Consider the following 20,373-nt stretch of genomic DNA (forward strand, 5'->3'; position numbering starts at 1 on the left):
CCACACCCACCCTCCGTCCCCGCTGTTGGAGTCGGCAGAAAGAAGGGACTGAGGGCCCACGGGGTCGGCGGCGCCCTATGTACCACGGCATGAGCGTGGTACACCAGGGGGCGCCTAAGCCGACCCTATGGGGCTTGCTAAGGGGGAAAAACATTCCAGAAATCAGTGCACGGGGCGCGCACTCACCTATATTGGAATGGATATGAGCAACACATCTCAAAGAACAACAGTTACTGGTAAGTAACCCTGTTTTTTAAAGGTTAAATATTTTTTTATCAAAAGACAAACAACTTAGCATCAATACAACCTTTATTAATCAACTTAGGATAGTTTTTAGAAATTTAGTTTTGTCAGCGTTCATACTGCACTTAATCATTTGAGCATAACAAAATAGTTTACTTATGCAATCGGGCAGCCTCTGACTGTATCATGCATCAAAATGTCTCCAGAGATGTGTCTACATCATTGTTTAGCTATATAGTGTGCCAAATCTGACTGGGAAGATGAATTAATGTGTTGCTTATGGCATTTGTGACCATTTCAGTTTTCTCACGGGCTTCTCCTATAAATGTAGAAGACATGCAGTGTAGGAACAATGCCTTCAAAAAGTACAGGAATGTGGTAGTTTTAGTCACCTCTTTGATCACAGAGATGACTAAGTCAAACACAGCAATGACTGCTTTAAGTGGAAAAACTCAGTAACCTTAACTATAGAATTGGGACCCATGTCTACCTGATCAGCAGAAAAGTTTTCCAAACTTTTCTTTAAAATGCTTTCTTCATGTTCACTATTTCTCTCATTTGGAGGCTGTCCTCTTAAAATAATTCCAACTGCTCAATCATCTCTGGTACACACACAGGAAAGGTACATGCTAGTTGTTATACAGCACTTGGCATAAATAATCAGGCTGACAATAAGATGAGAAAAATGTCAAATGGTGGTTAAGTGGGAGATTAAATTACCTAGCATACTGCAATTATATGTAGATACTGAAATCAATAATTAAAAATATTGACAAACTACCTATATTGACTGGACCTGGTATACTAATTTGGATGATTTTAGGGGTCGATGTGAAAAGACACTGATACTGGGGAGCACTTTGCAGTTTAGGTGTAGATGAGCAGACTGTCTGTATAATCATGAAATGCAGATCAATTAAGTATGTATTCAGGATCACTGTCAATTTTAAGGGCAAGTAATCTTTCTCTTACCTTGATGTTTTGCAAATGTTGAAATCAATATGGGGGTGGAATAGCAGTCAGTTCCTACTTGCTTAGTAGTTGGGGGGGGCTCAGATGCAGTCAAGCCTTGTCAACTGAGAGAACTGCTTTGATCGTGGTCCCACACACTGCTTGATTTTTAATAACGTGCAGAAGAACAGTCACTAACAGGGTATGTGATTATTCAAGTGACAACTTTGTTTTATTTTAAAGGATTAAGAACACAATGGAAAAAGTAGGAAGGCTGAGATTAGATGAACCAAACCCAAGTGGCATGCTGAACAGAATAGCCTTTTTCTGTTACTGTCTCTTAATGCTTGCAAAAGTCTGTGTAATCATGTACACAAGCTTTATTAATGTTGCACATCTGTGCAGTCTAGGTAACTGTGTGAAATTCTGAGGGATTGTAAATAGCCATTACTTGGCAATTTATTTTCTTTCCCACGTTCTTCAGTCTTCCTTTTTCTCCTCTTCGTGTAACTGGAATATAAAAAGCATCAGTATCTGCAGAGTTTCCAGGGTGTAGTTTGCATGTTGGTAATACATAATCCCTTCAGTGTTACAACCCAGTCCTTTAACAATAGAAGTTTGAGGAAGTGTCTCAAACAATAGCTGTATTTATCAATCTAATGCAAAACTTCCTTGAGTGCTTGTAAAACTTCCCGGCCTAGATGAATTGTGCACTCTAACACACAGGCTTTTTACCGGCTTAGATTGCAGATAACTGGGTCTGAAGCAATCATTTTGAGCTAGTTTTTAATTAGCTCTTCCATTAGAAATGGCAAAGGCATTCACGCACAAGCTCTTCGGGAGCTGAGGAACTGAACAAACTGTGATAGGAATAAAAACTTTCATTACTGAACACAGAGTGTGATTTTTGTTTTTGTTTTTTTTAAATTAGCCCCATTCAAGAGATGGGAGGAGAAGGAGGGTAACTTCTGTATTCCTCTCTTATTCAAGGTGTAACTTAATTGGCTTGGAACTTTTTCAATCCTATGCATTCTTCCTGTGGACTTCTAATCTGTTTATCACTGTTACTAGTCCTGGACACCAATATATAATGTTGGGTAGGAGTGAGTTTGGAAGGAAGAAGTGACGTACGTATGGTAGTGACCAAGCCCCTTAATAAAACTCTCCTATCTAGGTTGTAATGGATCATGGCACCAACCCATATGAATCCATGAATGTTAATTTTTACTGCTGAAACAGTGATTCTCTAGAAGCAAATGGGAATGGGAACATATGGAGCTCTTAAACTATAACAAATCAAGATGCAGTTTTGAAATCTGGAGCCAGCCCATTCCTGGTATAAGTGCTTCTGTTGACTTAAAGTGTTTTGATCTTTAATCATCAAAACCTCATCCAACAGCGCTTTGTGAACAGTTTAGTTAAGACACTGAGAACGGCCTCCTGACTAATGCTGTCGCTTGCAATCATTTGGCCTTTGGTTTGGGCTGTCTTTGATGTAGTCATGGCTGAACTGTGGAACTATATGCTAAGCTTTATAATATCTTCAGTAGATTAAAAAGTTTTTAAATGGCATATTGCAGTTGTCAGTTAGCCTTGTCATTTGTAAGACACAGTGCTGCAATTCTGGTGTAACTGATGAGCTGCAGTGCTACTAAAAGGCATCTATATTTTATTATGAGCCTATTTCTGCATTTAAAAATAAAGGTAAATGTCAGTCTTACTGGAAAATGTGAAAACTGGCTTATGCTGTGGTTGGTTAACAGGTTAACACATTGTCAGTCCGTTAGAACCCAGCAGAATTACCACTTGCATTCCAGAGGCCCCCTGAAAACCATTTGGAAACAACTTGTGTATGTGGCTGGTGAAGAAGTTAGTCTTCAACAGTAGGCATTTTTGCTAGGATTTTCTTAATAGCAGACTTTCTGTCCTGGAAGTGGGGAAATGCTCTACAGCTAAAATTTGGGAATCTGTATATTCCTCAAACAGAAACATTGGAAATGCTGTGTCAAAACATTGACTGTAAAATGGCCATACCAACACTAATCTGAATTGATGACTGAAGTTCCATGTAATGCTGATGCAACACAGTTTCTCCGTGTCTTTGGACTTCTGAATCAGAAGAAATGTTCTGACTTTGTCCTCTACCATTTTTACTAGATGTTTGACACCTAGAAAGTGTGGTGTGATCATGGGATTGGGACATGGGATCTTCTGAGTGCTAATTCTTGCTCTAATATGGACTCTTTGGCCTTAGTCAAGTCTTAGCTTTTTGATCTCCTTTTCCTAATCTGTAATATGGGGATAATACTTGCCTATCTCACAGGGGTATTGTAATGACTGACTATAAAAATATAGCTAACCTGAGGATATATATTAAGTACATAAGGGCTTAGTGTTTGGTCTCTTCTGGACTTCTTGTTTTTTTGTTTTTGTTTTGTTTTATTTTGTTTTTTTAAAAATGCTTCGCTTATCAGACTTGTGCATAATTTTTAGAGAGAAGGCAGGTAAGACATGACATGATGGAGTATACAAAAGAATGAATGGTATAGAGAAGGAAGATGTGGAACTTCTAATTCTCCTTATTAATACAAGAATGAATTTGAAAGCTGGCAAATTCAAAACTGACAAATGAAAATGCGTGAACTCACCACTCGCATTTAGACTCTGGAATTCATTGCACATTGCAACATACTAAGCTCTTGGCCTCAGTAATATCAAAGTTCAAAAAATATTAGATGTGTATGGATGACAAGAATATCCAGAGTTGTGAAAGTAAAGATTAAACACGTTGAAGGAATATAAACTCTTAAGCTTGTGCCACAAACCAACCGTTAACTATGGAGGATGGTGAGAGGGTTTTGGATGAAACTTTCTCTGGAGGCAGGTTATCCATAACTGCTTGCTGCAAGATTTATTCTTCCTGCAGCAGCTGGTACTGGCCAGTATTAGTGAGAGAACACTGGGCTAGATGGATTGATGGTCTGAGCCAGTCTGGCAGTTTCTTTAGTTTGTACTTTTTCATGTTTAAAAACAAACAAGCAAACAGACAAACCAACTAACTTGTTTGGCTGTGTGGTTTTTCCTGTTTTGTTTTTTTGAAGGGGTGGGTGATGCTTCTTCTGGGGCTGTTTTGATTGGTTGCCTGACCCTTATCTACCACCCCCTGAACTGACATTTGGATCCACCAACCAGTTGTTGACCTCAGAGTGGGAGAACCGGGAGCAGCAGAGGCTGTTTCTGTAGCACTGCATCTGCCATGAAGTGACAGGTGGGAGCTGCTGCATCCTGGGGGCAACTGTTAGCTATTCCTAATGGTACGTCTATATTGCACACTCCTCTTGCTGGTGTGTAGAGTATATGCACTACATGCCCCTCTAGCACCCCCTGTAGGTGGTAAGGTACTGCTGAGGAGAGTAGAGGAAAGACATGCCTGAGCCCTGTGGGTACACACAGCTCTCTACTCACCCAAGCAGTGTCTTCCCTGTCTGCACTATATGTGGCAGTACAGGGTCCCACTGCCAAAGCCTTTCCGCTCCATTGCTTTCCCCCTGCCATAGCCTTTCACTGACACATGTAGCTACCCACCACAATGTGGATGCAGTCCACTTTTCGCTGTGCCACTTAGCCATGTGTACGCTGCTGCAACTGACATGCAATGTAGACGTAGCCGAAGGATGTGTCTTCAGTGCAGAGTTAACTTGAGTGATTGTCACCTTGGTGTGGGCAGCTGTCCTGCAAAGCCATGCTCGAGTGATATCACTCAACTGTATCCACACTTGTGCTGTACTCTCTTTTGTCAGGAACTAGGACTTCTGGGATCACATTTCATGGTCCTCAGTGCTGCAGTAAGCAGAGCCAGGGAACTGTGGGGGAACTTCTGGGAACACTGGAGACATTTGGAAGACTATCAGCACTTGTGTCTTTGCTGAAAAGTGGGCAGGTTTACTAGCCCAAGTGTAACCAGCATTTTGGCTGTATCCTAGTCCCAGGATTGGCTGGCTAACCCTGTTGATTCTGGACACTTTGTGGTCAGTGTGGATACCAGTGAGACAGGGTACGCCTGATTTTCAGATCAATAAAGTTTAATGTGCAAGATTCTCTATAAATATACTAGGTAGATACAAAGCCTAAAATTAACTACAATGTATCATACTCACTAAGCCTGGAGAGCTAAGCAGTTACTCACAAGGCTGTATACAGGAACGGCTTTCTTCAGGGGCCCTGCCAGGGAGTCAGTGGATCCCGCAGAGTCAGGTGTTGATGGAGTGCGCCCCTTTGTCTAAGGGGTAACTACTTATACCCTTCCATAAACAACCTTCACCTAGTTCTCTCTCTCATTATCATATATGCTAATTACCTACATTGGGTTTCCACCCTTAACTACATTCCAGTCTCACCATGGTAATTGGGGTTGTCAAAACAACCTCTGGTGATAGGAGGGGCGGAGTAAAAATATGCCCTTTGGCAATAAAACAGTGTACCCCCAGACATTCAAGGATAACTTGTTGTTCCCATCACCATTATCTATGTGCAGCTGCAAGCAATACAGTATCTGTATTTTGTCTTATGTGCCATGGTATGCAGAAACTGAGACCTCTATAAGGTTATTCAGTCTCTGTCAACTGGAAGATGTCATGCTAGAGGGGTCAGAATAGCCAAGCAAGCAACTGAAGCTATGCTAGGCCTGTAGGACAGTGGTCAAGCAATTCAAATTGTACTGGGCCTCCAACAAACCCATGTGTAAAGCATCCCCACCCTTAGGTCAGAGGCTCTTGTGTGTGGATGGGAGCTGTGTTGGCACAACCCCTGAGTGTAGTTACTTCTGCAGTGAAGACCAACCCTATAGCACTCATTATTGTGATACCTAATTAGCAGCAGCAACAGTTCCACTCTGTGACTTTGGGGAAGGATCCTATCCTACTCCCCGCATGCTGAGCCTGGCTACTTGGGCTGGGTAGGGAACACTGAAGGGAGGAGAAGGCTAATCAAAAGGCAAAAATGTCTCTATTTCATAATTACTTGACTCACTAGACTGTACTACCTCAGTCCTGTGAGCAGGTTAGCAGGAAATGACACTTTAGCCGATCTGCCGTGGGTGTGTGGGTGGGTGGGTGGGGAGGGAGGGAGGGAGAAGGGGGAAGGATGACCCATTTCGTAGTATCTCTCCAAATATCTAGATATCACTTTGCAAGTGTCAAGATATCTGACAATATAAAGATCCCTGGTGTCTGCTGAGCTTCCTAAAACAACAGCCAGGTTACTCTGGGGGAGAAAAGGTTACTTGTGACAAGCCTTCCCTAAAACACGTCTGCAAAACTACAGCCTACTGAGTTGAGGCGCTTCTGGCATTGTCTCCCCTTTTTAATCGTAAATTGTATGGCTCTGGATTTGATTTACAGTTTTTGTTTTTGGCTGCCTACCTTTTTTTGGATCTTCTGGGTTTTTTTTCCAAAATTGATGTGTTTCTGAACTCTTCCAAGCTCTACTGGATAGTTGCTAATAACTGCTAAGCAGATGGCCTGTGAAGAGTTTCATAAATCGTTCCTAATTGCATGCAAAAACCAAGATTGTACATCACACTTGACCTTGTAATAAAGTATATTTTCTGCATGTTGTTTGAAATCTTTGAAAGAATTTATGTGATATATAAACCCTCTGTCCAGCAACAGTGTGCTGGTTAGAATAGCAGTAGTATCAGTTGCTTAATGCCTAGATTTTTTTATTTATTTTTTTTTAAAAACAGAAAGCATCTATGTCTTGTTACATTTCAAACAACATTTGTAACATGTCTGAACTCTATCTGGAGGAGATTGATCTAAGCCGTATCTGAAAGAATCCATTGTGATTGGCTCCAGTCTAATTGTCCACTACTATCTCCTTTTTAAGCCTGAAATCCTTTCTGCAGAGTTGTTAAATATTTCTGTTTTTAAGTTTTAATGTTGCTCAATATCCTGTCAGGGGGAAGGGAGACATAGTTTAGATCAGAGGTTTTCAACTTTTTTTTCACTTGTGGACCCCTAAAGAAAATTTCGAATGGAGGTGCTCTGGACCTTGGGAAATCTTAGACACAGTCTGCAGACCCCCAGGGGGCTGCGGACCCCAGGCTGAAAATCACTGGGCTAGGTGAAGAACCTGACATTTCTTGTTCTTCGAGTGCTTGCACACGTCCATTCCAATGTAGGTGTACGCACGCCTGGAGCACTGCTGCAGAAATTTTTTCCTCTAGTGGTATCTGTCAGGTCGGCTCCAGTGCCCTCTGGTTGAAAGGGCCCAGCTGACCCCACTCCCCTTCCATTCCTTCTTACCACCCATGATGGTTGCTGGAACCCCCATTGTTTCCTGTGAGGTCACAGCCCAGAGTCCCTCAGACTCATTTCTGTTACAGATAAGGCACCTGTACTATGCATTTCCACCTATCTTGCTGATTCACAAGGTTAGATGAAGATTGAGAGATCGAGCATGGGTCATCCTTATAGCCCCGGCATGGCCCAGGCAGCGTTGATTAACCAGCCTCTTAGGCATGTCCACAGAGGCACCACTACAGCTTCTGCTGCACCCAGCCTTGATCTCCCAGGATCGTGGTTGGCTGCTGCACCCAAATCTCACCTCTTTTCATCTGATGGCCTGAAAGCTCCATGGCTGAATCCAGAGTAGCAGGCTTGCCCAGAGCAGGTCTGTGTGATCTTACTGGGTGGTAGAAAGCCCTTCACCAGAGCCACCTACCTTGCAAAATGGAGGCAGGTCCTCATCCAGTGCTCCCAATGACTAGTTCCACCCTTGCAGTCCTCTCGGTAGCTCATTCTAGAGTATCTGCTACTGCTGAAACGACTAGCTCTCGTCAGTCAAGGTCCACCTAGTGGCCATCTTGGCCTTCCATCCCAAGGCTGACAAGTGTTCTGTCTTCTCACATGATGTGGTCATTTGGTTTCTCAAAGGCATAGAGAGGCTGTATTCCCAGGTTAGAGATCACATTCCCCCTTGGGACCTAAACCTCATTCTGTCAAAACTTACAGGACTCTCCTTTAAATTGCTAGCAACATGTTTGTTGCACCTTTCCAGTAAAGTGGCCTTCCTGGTGGCGATCACTTCAGCCAGAAGTTTCAGAGATCCAGGCCCTCACTTCAAGCTCCAATATACGGTCTTTAAGTACAAAGTCCAGTTGTGACCACATTGCAGTCAAGTATCTTTCTGCTGGTGTTCTACCCTAAACTACATGCAAATAAAGAGGACAGCACCTTCACTTGTTGGATGTGCGGCAGGCCCTGGCTTCCTTTATGCAAAGGACCAACCCATTCTGCAGATCCACCCAGCTGTTCATAGGGATAGCGGAAAGAATGAAAAGTTCCCCCATTTCTGCACAGAGAATCTCACCGTGGATTACTTCTTGTATTTGGGCGGGTTACTGTCTCTCAAACATCTTGTCGCCAGCTAACCTAATGGCTTTCTCCACAAGGTCTCAAGCCTCCTCCGCTGCTTTCCTAGTGCAATCCTGATCTGGGACATCTGCAGGGCAGCAAACCTGGTCATCAGTTCAGACGTTCACAATGCACTATGCCACTATACAGCAGCCAGAGGTGATGTCGGCTTCGGCCAAGTGGTCTTGCAGTCAGCCTTTCCTTCAACTCCGAACCCATCTCCTGTATAACTGCTTGTCAGTCACCCACATTGGAATGGACATGTGCAAGCACCTGAAGAAAAACGGTTACTAATCTTTCTGTAACTGTTGTTCTTCAAGATGCGTTGCACATGTCCATTTCAAAACCCACCCTCCGTCCCTTCAGCAAGGAGAAACCGAAGGGGAGCAGGCTCGGCAGGACCCTTTTATACTGGCACTATGAGCACATGGCACCAGAGGGCGCTGGAGCCGACCCAATGGTTACCATTCGGGGAAAAATTCTGGCGGCTGTGCTTGGGGTGCGTGCACATCTATGGGCCCTCACACTGTGAAAATGTTAGGAATAATTTCCTGTTGGGAATGCAGAGCTTGTTGGATTTTAACATATTTGATTAAAACAGCGATGCGGAGCTTGTGCCTTGTCTAAGTTTATTTCCATTCTGTGCTCATCTGGTCCTCTTTCCAAACATGGTAGGATTGTTCCCTGTTGTAGATTTGCTAGTATTTTTGGCTGGACTAGTTTTAATGTTCCCGAGGTGATTCTGTCACTTGCCTTGATCCATCTAATACACCTTTATATCAAGAAGGTTGCCCTAGTAGTCAGTCTCCATTTTCACTTCAATTTCATCCCATAACTCCTATTTGTACTCTCATGTGCTACACTAAACTCTTCTCCTTATTTATACCCTTCTGATATTTTCAAACTGCTGCTTTCTCCCTATTACTCATTGTGTCACCAAGCTATACAGATATGGCTCTCTAACCTCCCCTTCTTTAAATCCTTCCATTCAGTTATCTCTTTAACTTTTTTTTTTCTTTTCAGAGTTGTCTTTAATTCCTCCCCTGTCCTACAATCTATTTCTGGTGATGGAATTCTAGGAAACAGTTATAACGCAGGTGCAAGTGTACCAGAGTCAGAAAGTACCCTGTGATGTGATGCCGTGCATATTTAACCCAGAGTTGCTTCTCTCTTGTTAGTGGCCACTACATTATGACAAATTCAAATTTAACATGCAGTCCATTATTACCCTTCATTTTACATGATCTTGTTTAGTACATGCTAGATTATTTTTCCTAGATTTATAATCTTGTTGTTGTCTCTTCCCCTGTTTTTTTGCAAGTTGAATCTTCTGGTTTTGGCCCATATCTTTTTACTCTTTCTGTGTTCACTTGTATGCCTTCTCTGTCCTCACTGGAGTTGGCAATTCTTCCTTTGATATTGTGTGCAAATTTCATTAATGTGCACTTGAGTTAGACTAGCCCTATTGCTGATCCTGGCAGTATTCTACTAGTTTAACTTCACACACCTTGCTCTGGTTTAACTAAAATTGATTTTTAAACTGGTTTATATTGGATTAGCTTAATTCTGTAAGGAATCAACCTAAATATAAGACAGTACATTGAATTAAGAGTTTCCACATAGCATTTTGTACCAGTTTAATTAAAGTGATTTTTAATCCTTTTAATTGAAATGAACCACAAATTTGTGTGTAGAATGAACTTCGTTTTCTTAACTCTTTTTCAGCTTTCTAACTAGTTTTCCAACCACATGAGTATTTCTAGCCAATCTGACTTAATTTCAATTTCCAAGAAAACGTGAGACCTAGTATCAAGTGCTTTATTGAACTCCAAATACGTGACACATACAGTATTCCCATAATCCACTAATTTGATAATGCTCTTAAAAGAACAGTTTTGTCTGGCAAGATTTATTCTCTAAACCCATGCTGCTTCTTGCAAAGGGATCTGTAATGTTGATTCCCGCCCACATTATATTCCATTATCTTACTGATAGTACAAGACAGATATACAGGACTATAATTGCTAGGATCACTCTCACTTTCTTCTTTGAAAATTGGTGCTACATTTGCTTTTCTCCAGTGTTTTCATAACACTCTAGCTTTGTCTTTTAACCCCAAAATCTCTGTGTAGGATCACAGAAGTTAAAAAGGTTTTAGAATAAATTAAATTATACTTTTTTATCATTAGTTCTTGGTAGACTTCACTGCAATGGCTCTGAGAGCAGCTCTGATTCAGGGTTTGCTTTCTAACAGAGGTGCCAGAGGACCCCAAAATATTGCTGACCATTTTACTGAGTGTGACTTAATTCTAAATACACTTTCAATTTCATTTTGTTTGAGTACCCCTAAAATTTCCTCTCAACCCCAAATTTTCTCTTGTGACACTAGAGGTCTGCAGCCCTGCACAGGAGTTGGGGGTTTGTAATGGAGTAGCACAGTGCAGATGCTCTGGAATACCACCTGCATGCGAGCTTGTAGAGGGAGGTTACCATTTCCCCCAGCCCTTACCAAACTCCCTTGTGCAAAACCTCTGTGCAAAGCTTGGTTGAAATGTGGGACGTTTCGGTCTTTGGTATTGGTGTCCAGGGTTGATAAGGAAACGGTAACTCTTTAGCATATGTGTGATAAGCTTATTTGTAAGTTTAAAATGGATCTTTTGACTCAGAGAGAATGAATGTGTCAAGCTGGAATGTGTTCACGTAGAAACGGGCATTTTGAAGGGATTTGGTTATCTTCAATAAGGGAAATCTGGTTAAATACATTTAAAATAGCTCCATACAAAAGTCTTCTATATTTGGAAAAAGAATTAAAACACAATTCTGTGAAATGTGAGTTTACAAGAACAGGCTGAAGTAGTTAACATAATTGGGTTGCACTGCTAACTTGGAAAGTGTAGCTGTCAAAATTTACTCTGACTTAACACAAACCATGTGAGATTTATGGCATTTATTGTGATGGTGTTATGAGAACTCTAGCATTTGATCAAAGGTTATGGATCTCTTACAGAAACTACCTTGTCTGACTGTACTTTGCACAGTATGTCTTAAAATCTTTCTTCTGATATAATTAGCACTTGTAAAATTGACTTGGCTTTTTTGAGTGGTTTTTCAAATAGGTAGAAGTGGATAAGTTACATTGAGTCTGCATTGCCCCATTGAAAAGAATTAATGTTGCCGCCTTTCCTGGTTAAGTGAAGCATTACAGTGTGCTTTGTTGGAAGTGTTCCATTTACTAGGTGGCCTTCTGTGGATTAAATAGCTTTTTTCCTAAAGAAGGATGTCAACATTAGACTCAGCAACCAGAGTGGAGAGAGTCAAAATAAGAGATGCCATGTGTTTTGTATTATCAGCCTTATTGAAATAAACATCTCTAGCAAAAATATATAAAGCCAGTTGTCATGAAACAATAACATACATCCTGACAGCTACTATGCCTGATGCATGAGTTGTTACTGAAGTGACTTACATTAGTTCAAACTGTTCTTAAAAAGAAAAACACCCGAGACTGATATTTCTGAGGGGGGAGGGGGTGTGCAGCCGCTGCTGCTGCCTGCGTGAATGCTTTTCTGTGGCGGGCGAACACTCACAGCTCGCCTTGTGAAGAAGCCTGGAACGTACAGCCACTTGGCTGGCTTGACAGACGGAATGTTCTGATAGCTGCTTTTGGAAGAGAAAAGTTGTGCACGGAGGAATGTTGAGCAGACCTTCTGGCTTTTAACTGTCTCAGCTAAAACATACCAAAGGCTTTTTTTAGATGGAATTAAAACCTGCAGTTGGTTGCCTGTTTTTGTTTAGAGACCGAGTCTGCCTAGACTCATCAGTGCTGGTGCCCAAAGTGCTTCATTGGGCTTGCGCGGGGTGGATGTTGGGGCAGGGTTTGGCCCCAGATATATGCCTGGAAATATTTTAAAATGCTAGGCATGAAAAGAACATACATTGGACATGTCGTCTGACACATAGAATGCAATTCTTCGTCATGGACTGTGGTAATGAAGTAGTAGAGTATCTTGTGGTACAATCTTATCTTGAGACAAGATAATAGGTATGTACAATGTCTTTTTCTCTCATAACTCATTAGAAAAAAAACCATTCTGGAGTGTGATACCAGATTAATGCATGCATTTACCTAAGGATAGGGCCTTACCGAATTCACAGCCATGAAAAACAAATCACAGGCCATGAAACCTGGCCATTGTAGGGGTGCTGCAGTATTGCCACCCTTACTTCTGCACTGCCTTCAAAGCTAGGTGACTGGAGAGCAGCAGCTTCTGGCCAGGTGCCCAGCTCTGAAGGCAGTGCACTGGCGGCAGCAGCAGCGCAGAAGTAAGAGTGACATGGTATGGTTGAGGGTCATCACTTTTTTGGGAAGGGCCAGCCTTACGGGTAAGTGACTGAGTGCTGGGCCTGGAGCTGGAGAGGGCTGGGCTGGGGTGCCCCAGCTGGGGGACCCTACCATATGCTGGGCTCCAGCTCCTAGTCCCAGCCTGGCTGGGGAGGGATAGGGCTTCCTCTTGCCTTGCACATGCCACTCCCAGGGCCTGGTCATACCCACATCCAGGAACCTCCCTCGGCTGCAGGAAGCTCCGCAGCTGCTGGCTTGGAGCCGAGCTCTGATGGCAGCACCACCGCCAGCAGCAGTGCAGAAGTGAGGGTAGCTTGGTATGGTATTGCTCAGGCTTAATTTGGTCTCTGGGATCCTCACCCCTTGCAGACCCATAGCCTGAGACCCATGAATCAGAATCAACTGCCTGGACCAACTACACAATTGCTGTGTAGACGTATCCAGTATGTCTACACTATGGGGACTATACCGACGTAGCTACTGTGCTGTAGATGTGCTAGCATAAACCCAGCCCACACTGGTGGAAGGGTTTTTTCCAGCACTATAGGAACACCACCACCTCTCAAGCAAGAATAGGTAGGTTGATGGAAGCATTCTTCCAACAACCTAGCTGTGTCTAGAGTGGGGGTAGGTTGGCATAATTGTTGCTCAGGACTGATGACTTTTCACACTCCTGAGCTACAATGCTATGTCGACCTAAGTTTTAAGTGTAGACTAGGTCTATAAGCAGACCTCTAAACTGTGATAGGCAAAGAAATGTAAGGAGCACTTTCTATATTTGAGAGGGAAAAAATGATCTGGTTAGTAATGAGTGGAATTGGTTTTGAAAACCTTAACTAATACATGGATTGGATGTAGTAAAACCGTCTAAATTGGTAAATTAACTCATTCTAAATAGTTACCTCCATTTTTTTCTATCTGAAAACTTTAGAAGAATCAATGTCATTGATTTTCTCCCCTCTCCCCCCCGCCCCACCCAGCGCAAAAAAGCAAAACAAAACCCAACCTCCATTCCCCTGCTGTTTTCATTATTATTATTGCTGTTACCACCGTTAGGATACTGTTTTCAGTACTACCCCTCAACCCCCTCTAAGAACTGGAAAATAGTGACAGTGCCATTAATCAGCTGTAGTCTGAAAACTATGTAAATGAGAAATGACTCTCCTCTCCCACCCCTTACGGGCCACTGCACCTATACTAAATACATGCTGACTTAGTCAGGATGTCCCTGATATCTGCAGTCAAATCTTGCCTCTTTCTTTCAGATTATATTGTATATTTATTCTTTAGGCTCTGTCATTTATCCACAGGATTGGATTTAAACTTTGTTTCTGTTCATTGCATTCAAGTGAGAGTGATGGCTCTTTCATACTAATCTGGGAGATAAAACACAACTCTTGTCATCGTGCTTTAAAAAAACACTTGAAGTATTTACATTTCAGGAGGCACTCACTTATGCTTTTAATCAGTGGATTGTCACTGGTAATTACTGCCTAAGTAGTTGTCTTGGTTTGGGAACTAATCTACCAGAACTAATCCAGTGCAGTTTTTAGATAATTAAATCAACTCTGTAGTTGTAGAGCCAAATATAGAAATTTACATTGAAAGAACCCGTTTTTGAGGGATGGAGTAGAACTCATTTGCAAACAGTGTCTTTGAATAAAAAAATGTGAGGACATCTGCATTTTACTTGTTCACTTTCTAGAGAGACTGTAAATTATCTAGAAACACTTACTGTTATTTTGTACGTGAAAAGTGATTTAATATGTCCTTTCTCTCTCTTCCAGACTGTCCTTTTATTCTGGGCATTCTTCATTCTCCATGTACTGCATGCTGTTCCTAGCAGTAAGTATATTCTGCCCCTTTAAACCTATTTGTTACAAAGCATGAAGCTGAGACACTCGCTGCATCAGCATTTTCCTTTTGGCCTGTCTCCTGCGTGAGATGCATTAAATCAGGATGGTTGTCTGGGACTTCGTGGGGTTGCTCTGAATTGATTTGACTGAAGGTTGCTCAGTGGGGATTGGGGCCAGCATGAGGTTGGGACGGGGAGGGAGGTGGCAAAATTATGTTGAAAGCAGGTAGATTAATAAGATATTTGGCTTTTATGTCCTTTCTCTCTATTGAATCTGATGACAGTGGGTTTGGAAAACATGTAGTTACTTAAGTTGGTGGTAAAAGTACTGCAGGGCATTAAAAATGGAAAACCATCTTTCCCTAGGATATGCCTGATAAGGGATAGAAAATGTCTGATTTCATGACACATGCAAAGCCTGTAAGGAAACTAAATTAACCTTAACTGAGCATTGGCAGGTCTGTAAACACAGTGCAACAGAAACACTTCAATGTACATTGCTCTTAAAACTACCCATCTGCAGAAAAGCTCAGTGTGGAGAAGCTGATGAGTGGCAAGAAAAGCATATGTACATGGTTTACATAAAAATTTTAAAATAATCTGGATATGTAAACTAAAACCACACATTCAGACTGAAGACCATGATTCAGTGTGTGCTGTGTATCGCCAGTCACAAGCTAGGGCTGGGTGGCAATCAACTTCACAGCATCGCAGGCCTGATTGGCAGCTTACTAGGGCAGCACTTAGTTAACTTGTGTTTATATGTTTTAAAATAAAAAAGGGAATGCACACAGACATGAAATTGGCTTGAGCTTGCATCTTCCAGATGGAAAAAGGATTGTTCCCTTAAATTCTTGAATATAAAAATCTGCAGTTCACCAGCCCTCTTGCCTTGTAGTTATAGGAAGGCTGCAAGCTGCCATGGGTTCTTTTGGGGCTATATTTTGATTTATGTTGAAAATAAGGGAAAACTGAGTTAAATCCTTTTTTCTTAGTGAGTTACTCGCTTACAGCCATATTTTATACCTTGTTTTCTAAATAAGAGAACAGGCTAGGTAAATCTCTTTTCATCTTGCTGATTTAGAACTATGGTAGTATTGCTCTGAATAGATTATACATGTTTTGTTTTCTGTTCACTAGGAGCAGATGATCTATGTAAATGGATACATTTCCTGAGCTATCAAACAAGGCATCAGCAAACTTGTAAATTATGTAGTGAAAAAGAAACCCTGTAGGATATAGGGTAATTTTTCCATCAAATCCTCTGAACAAATAAAGCTACCCAGTGAACTGCTTCATACCATGGAGTATATGGGGCAAAGGAGACCATTTCATGAGATCTGTAACTGACTGACAGGGTGCCTCTCCTAAGCCCTAAGCTCCTTTTGATAAGAGCACATCTAAACATAAAAACAAGCTCAGCAGCAACTTCCACGATATACAACAGTGGCCAATCAAACCTTTTTAGCAAAGATGAAAGTGGGTAAAAATTACACACACACACACACACACACACACACACACACACACACACACGCTGCGCCCCTCCCCTCCTCCCCCCCCCCCCCCCCACCAGCCAGCAGTCCTTCTCTTCTATACTGAGGGGGTTGCAGCTCGAGCCCGTGGACTGATTTTAAATGCAGCAATGGGACATGGCAGGGAGAGGCGAGCTTTGGAGTTCGCTACCACAAGAATTGAGGGCACACAACGTGCATATTTAGACCAGTAATCTTTGTCAATGTCATCGCATTGACATCAAAGCCTCATGGCACCAGAACTGCTAAACTGTTAATGTAATAGGGTTTTCTTGGATTTCGGAAGTGTCTAGATACCTCATCTTTGGCCCTCTCCACACTGGGACCAGAACCATGTTAGCTATAGCCATGTTTAAAGATGCTGGTTGATGGGAAAATCCTAGCAGTTTCCAGAATGGGCCAGAAATCTTTGTTGGGGCAGACTGTGACATAGACTACTTAAGGAGACAGATCCATTTTAAGGGTTCTCCAGTCAATCTTCCAGCCACAGAATGATTGCACCCTCCAATAAAATGGAGTGCTTTTTCCAATCTAGTTTGGCATTAATCCTGTTGGTCTAATTTGGAGTTAATCCAAATGAGGAGCCCTTGATTAAAATCCAAATGGCTGAGTATGGCATCTATACTACTGTGGACTAGCTTCCTTTTCTCTCCTTTCTCCTACAACAAAGCATTGATTTCTTTTTAGCAATAGGTATTTTAATTTTTTGTCACCTAAGTACTCATGCAAAAGGGTTAAAACAGCTTGTTCTGGAGTCTGGTTAGCCTGCCTAGTATAAAGGTTTGAATCCTGGATGTAAATTCGTGTACTTGCAATTTCCTGATTTTGATACACAGTATTTGAAGTATGGGGTTACAGTTTTGCAAATCTGAGATGAAAATAACTTTTTTTTCCATTTTGGCTGCATACTGCAAGATTTTCATCTTGTGTGTTACTTTTCTTTTGGCAGCAGACTAACCTCTACAGCACATGATAGTCTATTCAAAATGGAGGCTTGAGATGCATTATTGTTATTTTTAAACCAAAAAAAGTCAGCAAACTTTTCAATGAGGCATGAAGAGTAAGGTTTTAAAACATGTCTACAGCATGATTTTCTGGACACTTCGGTGCTTTATTAAGCTTTAAATAGCTCCCATTCCACAGACATAGTTCCAGCCAGGATTGCTGGTCAGGTCAGGATTGCTTTTTGGGGGAAGACTGTCTTTAGATTTGTTTTTTACCTCTTTCCCCACGTATCCAGTCACTTTCTATCTGTATATGCAGGATACTCTTTCCCCTCACTTCCACCCCCCTTCCTAAAATCCAGAAGTTGGGTGAAGGGGGTGTTTGTGGTGGTCTTGTTTTTGTTTTTCAATGTTAAGTTGACTCCAACAAAATGATACCTTCTTCCATGTATCAGCTTGTTACAACACAGGTTCAGTTCCTCTTTTGTTCAACAGCAGGACTGAGTCTGACTGTCTCCATAGTATAGGATTACTTGTTCTTTGTTCTTGGAATTTTTTTGAGTCATTTGAGTCAAAATATCATTTCTGTAGTGGAATGAAGTAATTAATTACTGAACTGTGGAAACACTAGATCCTCTTCTCACTGGAGATTTGAGCTACTCTGCCTGCTCTGTACCATGAATAGAAGTTGTTAAATAGGCTGGGCATAGACATTTTCTATCTGTAAGCTATGCAAGAAGTGATCATAGAGTGGCTCATTGTCTGATCCTTAACAAGACTATATCCGTGACTGAGTTCTAATATGGTGTGCTCACTCAGTTGTAGAATGATATAAACTAGAAGGAGGGGAAAGGCCTGTTAGGTGATATGGTCCCTCAGCCTGCCATAATGGGATTGCTTCCTACCGTGTGTGTATGCATGGATATGTGTCTCTCTATAAAACTTCCAGTGGATTGCTGTCACACTTAAAATTTTAAATTGGATTGAGGGAGTCCTAAGAATTATATTATATCTGTGCCCACCAGTTATACCTAGATATGTAGGTAGATACTGGGCTGCTCCTGGATGCCTGAAGTGGCTCTGGCCAGAATCATAGAATTTTCAGATTGGAAGGGACCTCAAGAGATCTTCTGGTCCAGTCCTCTGCAATCAAGGCAGGACCAAGTATTGTCTAAACCATCCCTGGCAAGTGTTTGTCCAACCTGCCCTTAAAAATCTCCAGTGATGGAGATTCCACAACCTCCCTAGGCAATTTTATTCCAGTGCTTAACCACCCTGACAGGAATTTTTTCCTAATGCCCAACCTAAACTGCCCTTACTGCAGTTTATGCCCATTGCTTCTTGCCATATCCTCTGAGGTTAAAGAGAACAAATTTTCCTTCCTCAGTCTTGTAACAGCCTTTTATGTGCTTGAAAACTGTTACGTCTGTCCTTTTAGTTTTCTCTTCTCCAGACTGATCAAACCCAATTTTTTTAATCTTCCCTCATAGGTCATGTTTTCTAGACCTTTAACCATTTTTGTTGTTCTTCTCTGGTCTTTCTCCAATTTGTCGACATCTTTCCTGAAATGTGGTGCCCAGAACTGGACACGCTACACCAGTTGAGACCTAATCAGCACAGAGTTGAACGGAAGGATTATTTCTTGTCTTGCTTACAACGCTCCTGCTAATACATCCCAGAATGATGTTTGCTTTTTTTTGCAACAGTGTGACATTGTTGACTCCTATTTAGTTTGAGATCCACTTGGATCCCCAGATCCCTTTTCTGCAGTACTCCTTCCTAGGCAGGCATTTCCCATTTTGTGTGTGTGCAACTGATTTGTTCCTTCCTAAGTGGAGTACTCCATATTTGTCCTTATTGAATTTCATCCTATTTATTTCAGACCATTTATCCAGTTTGTCCAGATCATTTAGAATTTTAATCCAAGCCTCCAAAGTACTTGTAATCCCTCCCATCTTGGTATCGTCCAAAAACTTTATAAGAGCACATTTTGAGACTGCTCAGAAACTGAAGCTAGTGCAGAATGCACTGGCTCAGCTTGGGAACTCACCCTGCCCAACTTGGTCCATCAGATGTTAAGTTTTTGAGCTTCTGGGACCTCAGCAAAGCCCATCTTTACTCCCAGCTTTTGGTGAAGGAGTGGGCTGACAGAGTGTGTGTTTGTTCATCTGTCCAGATCAGATGAGCAGTTCTTTATTTGTATGACGTATTTAGGAACATTTATTAAATGAGCTCTCAAAGGATCAGATGAGCAGCAACAAAAGTATTTTATATAGTATCGGAGATATTTTGAGAAATATGATCACATTCTGTACAATAAAATATACAATCTACATTCTTAGGTGCATATGTCTAACATTTTGAAGAAGTGATGGATTAATTGTATTAATAGTAGTTGTCAAGTAGCTGAATGTTTCATGATTAATTTCTTTGTAGAAGTATATAACTAAAATGTGTACCTCATGTGTAGCCCCATATGCTAAAAGGTATAAGAGAAATTGTTTCACATCACTACTGGAATTTTGTAATAGAGTATAAATAACACTGTTATAAAAAATAAATAGAAATGTATGTTGTAACCTATAGGGCAGTTTAAGACACACTTGGATGGTATATCTAATTGATTTTTAGTATAAAGTGACTCTCTTAATTAATACTTGTGTGAATATATAGCACTCTGTAAATAATTAAGAACACATCACAATAATTAAGTACACATGTAGATTTCTTGATATCAAAATGGATCTGAATTAATGTTTTTAAAAAATATTGTAATTGTTTAGTAATAGCAGTCCGTGTAATAGTTACTTAAATAGTATGAAATAATATTTAAACATCAAGGTTGTCTGGTAATTTAGCAAGATAATAGAATACAGTTTTACAGATTTAAGTATATTTTTGGAAGTGTGTGATTTTTTTATTTTTTTTTTTATTTTTCTATGTAGTTGTAGGAGTTAGTTAATACAATTGTATTAACTAACTAACATTTATTGCAGAAATACCTTTTGGGATACTTACACATTAGCCAGTAAGGGTACCTCTCTCTATTAATATTCTGGCAGTTCTTTATATAATCTAGCATAGGGGC

The 20,373-nt window shown here is 41.2% G+C and overlaps 1 protein-coding gene across 2 annotated transcripts in view; it reads left to right on the forward strand.

Annotated features, from left to right (window-relative positions):
* Window positions 1–20,373, forward strand: part of PLPP1 (phospholipid phosphatase 1) — a 111,341-nt gene that overhangs the window by 69,653 nt on the left and 21,315 nt on the right. For both annotated transcript variants that reach the window (XM_067568586.1, XM_067568587.1), the window contains exon 4: window positions 14,739–14,796. In XM_067568586.1, coding sequence (XP_067424687.1) covers window positions 14,739–14,796 — 58 coding nt within the window. The remainder of the gene's footprint in view (window positions 1–14,738; window positions 14,797–20,373) is intronic.

Source organism: Emydura macquarii, unplaced genomic scaffold (assembly GCF_026122565.2).
Source record: "Emydura macquarii macquarii isolate MOO-44397 ecotype Brisbane River unplaced genomic scaffold, CSIRO-AGI_Emac_v2 contig_2897, whole genome shotgun sequence".
NCBI lineage: Eukaryota > Metazoa > Chordata > Testudines > Chelidae > Emydura > Emydura macquarii.